At 40.0% G+C, this 3,934-nt stretch overlaps 1 protein-coding gene across 2 annotated transcripts; it reads left to right on the top strand.

Moving 5' to 3' along the window:
• The first annotated feature begins 158 nt into the window (after positions 1 to 158).
• LOC103376344 (chemokine XC receptor 1-like) lies at positions 159 to 1,774 on the top strand. 2 transcript variants are annotated; one of them, XM_008306715.1, is made up of 2 exons: positions 159 to 393; positions 558 to 1,774. In XM_008306715.1, the coding sequence occupies exon 2, from the start codon at positions 565 to 567 to the stop codon at positions 1,576 to 1,578; it is 1,014 nt and encodes a 337-aa protein (XP_008304937.1). In that variant the 5' UTR covers positions 159 to 393; positions 558 to 564; the 3' UTR covers positions 1,579 to 1,774. The 2 variants fall into 2 exon arrangements, with proteins under 2 accessions (XP_008304937.1, XP_008304938.1); XM_008306716.1 differs by having other exon boundaries at positions 555 to 1,774.
• The last annotated feature ends 2,160 nt before the right edge of the window (positions 1,775 to 3,934 follow it).

Raw genomic sequence — 3,934 nt, 5'->3', positions numbered from 1 at the left:
CAAATCAACAACAAAGGCTGGAGGGATTTTAATCCGGTCTCCAACCTTTTTTGCACAAAGGACCGATTTTACACAAGAACATTTTCATTGCACACGTACCAAACGTTTTTTTCTTTCTGTGCGGCCCGGTACCAAATGACCCACGGACCGGTACCGGTCCGCGGCCCGGTGGTTGGGGACTGCTGCACTAGATGATAGATGGATGGATGGAATGTTATTTTTAACTTGTGTTCTGTTTAATGTTTGTTGTGGAAAATAGATTTGAAGAAAGTTTAGCTGTGCAAGTATCTCTGACTTAACATGAAACAAAAAGAGGAAGTGTAACTTCCTTCTTTACTAGAACATTTCCTGCACCGTGCCATTCAACACCAGACCGGCCGGCTGATGCTCAGAGTGAGTCACTTAGTGCTTTTACACCATTGTTGTTCTCTATATTTCGTCGTGACTCTCTTTGTTTTAACGATTCCATAAGAAGTTCATTTTTGAAGCAAAGCTTTCAGACATCTATTCAGTCTTAACTGCATTTTGAAAGTTTTCTGTTGATTTTTCCCCAGAAGATCTACAATGGCAAACAGCACCACAACACCTGCTGAAGAAGTGGACTACAGTGATACTTGTGACATAGAAGAATTTGACATCTCAACCGTCACCGGTGCCATCCTCATCTTGATCTTTGTCGTCAGTGTCATGGGCAACAGTCTCCTGTTGTGTGTTATGGTCATCTATGAGGATCTGAAAAACATCACCAACATGTTTGTCCTGAACCTGGCCTGCTCCGACCTGCTCTTCACCGCCACGCTTCCGTTCTGGGCCACCTACCACCTTCACCACTGGGTCTTCGGGTACTTTCTCTGCAAAGTCATTATAGCGATGGGGTTAGTCGGTCTGTACAGCAGCATCATTCTCCTGACTGCCATGACGGTGGATCGCTTCATAACTGTGGTGCTGCACAAATGGCCGAGCAAGAACTTGTGGAGGAAGAGGGGTGTAGCTGGGGCCTGTGCAGCCGCCTGGCTCCTCAGCGTTGCTGTGTCCCTCTATCATGCACTCAGAGCACAGGTGCACAACTGGCAGGATAAATTCTACTGTGAGTTAGATAGAGTTGATTTCGAGCTGGGATTTTACCTCGAAGTGTCACTGCTTTTCTTCCTCCCGTTTGCCATCATTGTTTTCTGCTACTCTGCCATCCTCAAAACCATTCTGCAGACTTCAAACAGAAAAAGACACAGGACTGTGGTTTTGGTGTTGTGCATTGTTGCAGCCTTCTTCTTCTGCTGGGGACCCTTTAACTTCCTGATTCTCATCATACTTTTGTACAAACCCACTGACTGTAAGGCGGAGGAACAGCTGATCATTGCATTTCATATTTGTCGCGCACTTGCCTACTCACACTGCTGCATGAATCCTCTGCTGTACATGCTCGCACAAAAGCTGCGAGGACATCTGCTGCACCTTTTTCAATGTGGCAGCGTGTGCAGGAAGAACCAGATGAGAGGCACCGGCCAGAACGCTTCCGTTGTTCAGGCTGGTTTTGCGGCGCAAAACTCTGCCGTCATGATGGAACCACTCAACAAATAACACTGGGTTACAAAAAAATACTTTTTTGAAGGTGTCTAGAATTTTTTTAACTGATTTAGGACATTTTTGCAACGCTGAATCCAAAAATGACATCTGCCTTTCTGTATCAGATCAGGTTTTATGCCAGCTTGATTTTTTTTTTAAAAAGAAAAAACAGAAAAAAATCGATTTTCCCACTAAATCCATTACATTTTTTGACATTAACGATTGATTTATTTTAGTATTTCTCATATGAAACTGTATTTTAGTGGAAAAATGTAATTTTCTAATCCTTTTCATAAGCTAAATGATCCAAAAGTTGATCAGCGTAAACATTTGTAAAGGTAAATACAAGTAAATTGCATGTTTCATCAAATCAACATGTTGACCTCATTGAGCAAAACCAATGTAAGATTTGGATTCAGCACATACAATGGTCCTAAATCAGCTCAAAAAACTTTGACACCAAAATGGGTGTAGACCAGCGTAATCAGTCGCTCTTGAGGTGAGAACAGTTTGGAAATGCTTTTATATGACACTGTTTGTATTCATTTAATTTTACACATGGTTGCATGTCGTCACCTTCCTAAAATAATGGCCTAAGTCTTTTCTTTTTTTTTTTTGCCTAAATCATCCGTTGATGATGCTGGCCACCTCTGGTACAATCACCTGCATCCTCAGTTGAACAGATCACGCGTTTCTACCTCTGTTGACTGAGACTCAGGCCGTTTTAAAAACTTTTCAAGATGGCGGCTGCTTCAAGAAAATCTACCTGAAGTTGTTTCCATGATTCGGGGCTCGTCCCCTATTGGTAAGTCATAAGGATTACTATAATACAGGCTAGGCTATAAATACTGCATCGTTATTTAGTCTTTTTATTCACCAAAAACTTGCAATGGATCCTTTTTACTTTTGTGTTTTTATTGAATGAAAATCTCTATTATAGGATGCTTTATACAAGCGACCACAAATGAAAGAGTGTTTTTCAGAATGATCACACATTTGTGACCTCAAAGTGTTGAAATGTTTTTTGCTTTCTAGTAGTGAATGCACTTCACTTTTTTTGCTCCAGTGTTACATAATTAAAAGACATTGTTGTCATAAAGTTTTGAAGTGGAATTATTAATTAATATCATATATTTGCTTCATTTTTTTTTGTGTTTTCTGAACAGCCTGAACAAAATGGCCGTTACTTGTTGTTTTCAAATGCATGTCGGCATGTTTGACGACTTTTCAGTGCTTCTGTGTTGAATTAAAATGTTGCTGAAATCCGGTACAGCTGCTTTCGTTCTCTTTTCTTACAAGATTTTGTGACATTTCGTGACAGGCTGGATTTTTAGATTCTGCTGTGACGGGACTGTTCTGTGGTCTGAAGTTCCAAAGCCACAAATGACACAACCACTGAGAAGCTGCGATGAGGTCTCGTCTTAGCGCATTAACTCAGGAGTTTAAGGTGTAGGGGAGGAAACACCATGTCTGCCGTGTAGGGTGCTGGCTCAGGGTTGGATACGAGAGTGCTGGCCAGAGCACTATAGGCCGTTCAGAGTAGTGAAGTGAATACAGACTGAGATGCAGGTTTAATACTGTCTTCCTTTCTTCACGTCTTAATTGGAGCCACGATCCTGCAAGATCGTCGCCCCCCTCAGCACACATGTGACGTCACCCACATCACAGCCACCCTGTGAGCTGGCCCGCCCACAAGGGTAATAATCAAATAAACACTAATAAACTTTGCAATGGAAAGGCACAACACCAACAACAGTGCTATATGCTATAGCTATAACTTTGGGGCCTTTTCTACATAAGGCATTTTATTGATGTGATAATCAAATTTCTTAAAGAGGAGAACATGTACAGTTGTTTTTCAGCTCTTACAGGTTTTCACATTTTAAAAAAAATAAAAAAATTAGACAGACTAGTACCATCACAAAAACAGGAAACCAGGCCAAAACTGTAAATAATGTGTATTTTTATGGACAATAACTTGTTCCTTCACAGCATTTGACTGTAAAGTTGCACTATTTGTTCTATTTAAATCAATTACTAACACTTTATTTTAAGAATTCGATGTTATTATTTTTACAGTTTTTGAACGTTAAACCATTCATTAAACCATTAAACCAATTGAATTTCCCTTCTGGGATAAATAAAGTATTTTTCATTTCATTTCATTTCATTCCACCATATTGTAACATATTCTTAATGGATTTTTTTGCACAGCGTAGGTGTAACCACAAGAGAACGTACTGAAATGTACAAAGATGCAACAAAACTCAAGAATGCTGATTAAAAAAATTTATAATATGACTCAAAACATCACATGAAAGCCTGAGAAGATCCCTTACGTAGGATTTAACCATAGCGTGATTTCACATTT

This window comes from Stegastes partitus, unplaced genomic scaffold (assembly GCF_000690725.1).
Source record: "Stegastes partitus isolate 25-593 unplaced genomic scaffold, Stegastes_partitus-1.0.2 Scaffold3924, whole genome shotgun sequence".
In the NCBI taxonomy this organism is placed as follows: domain Eukaryota; kingdom Metazoa; phylum Chordata; class Actinopteri; family Pomacentridae; genus Stegastes; species Stegastes partitus.
This window is presented reverse-complemented; position numbering and strand designations above follow the sequence as displayed.

Excerpts from the sequence above, each read along its gene's own strand:
- LOC103376344 (XM_008306715.1), top strand. The coding sequence starts at position 565 with ATGGCAAACAGCACCACAACACCTGCTGAAGAAGTGGACTACAGTGAT.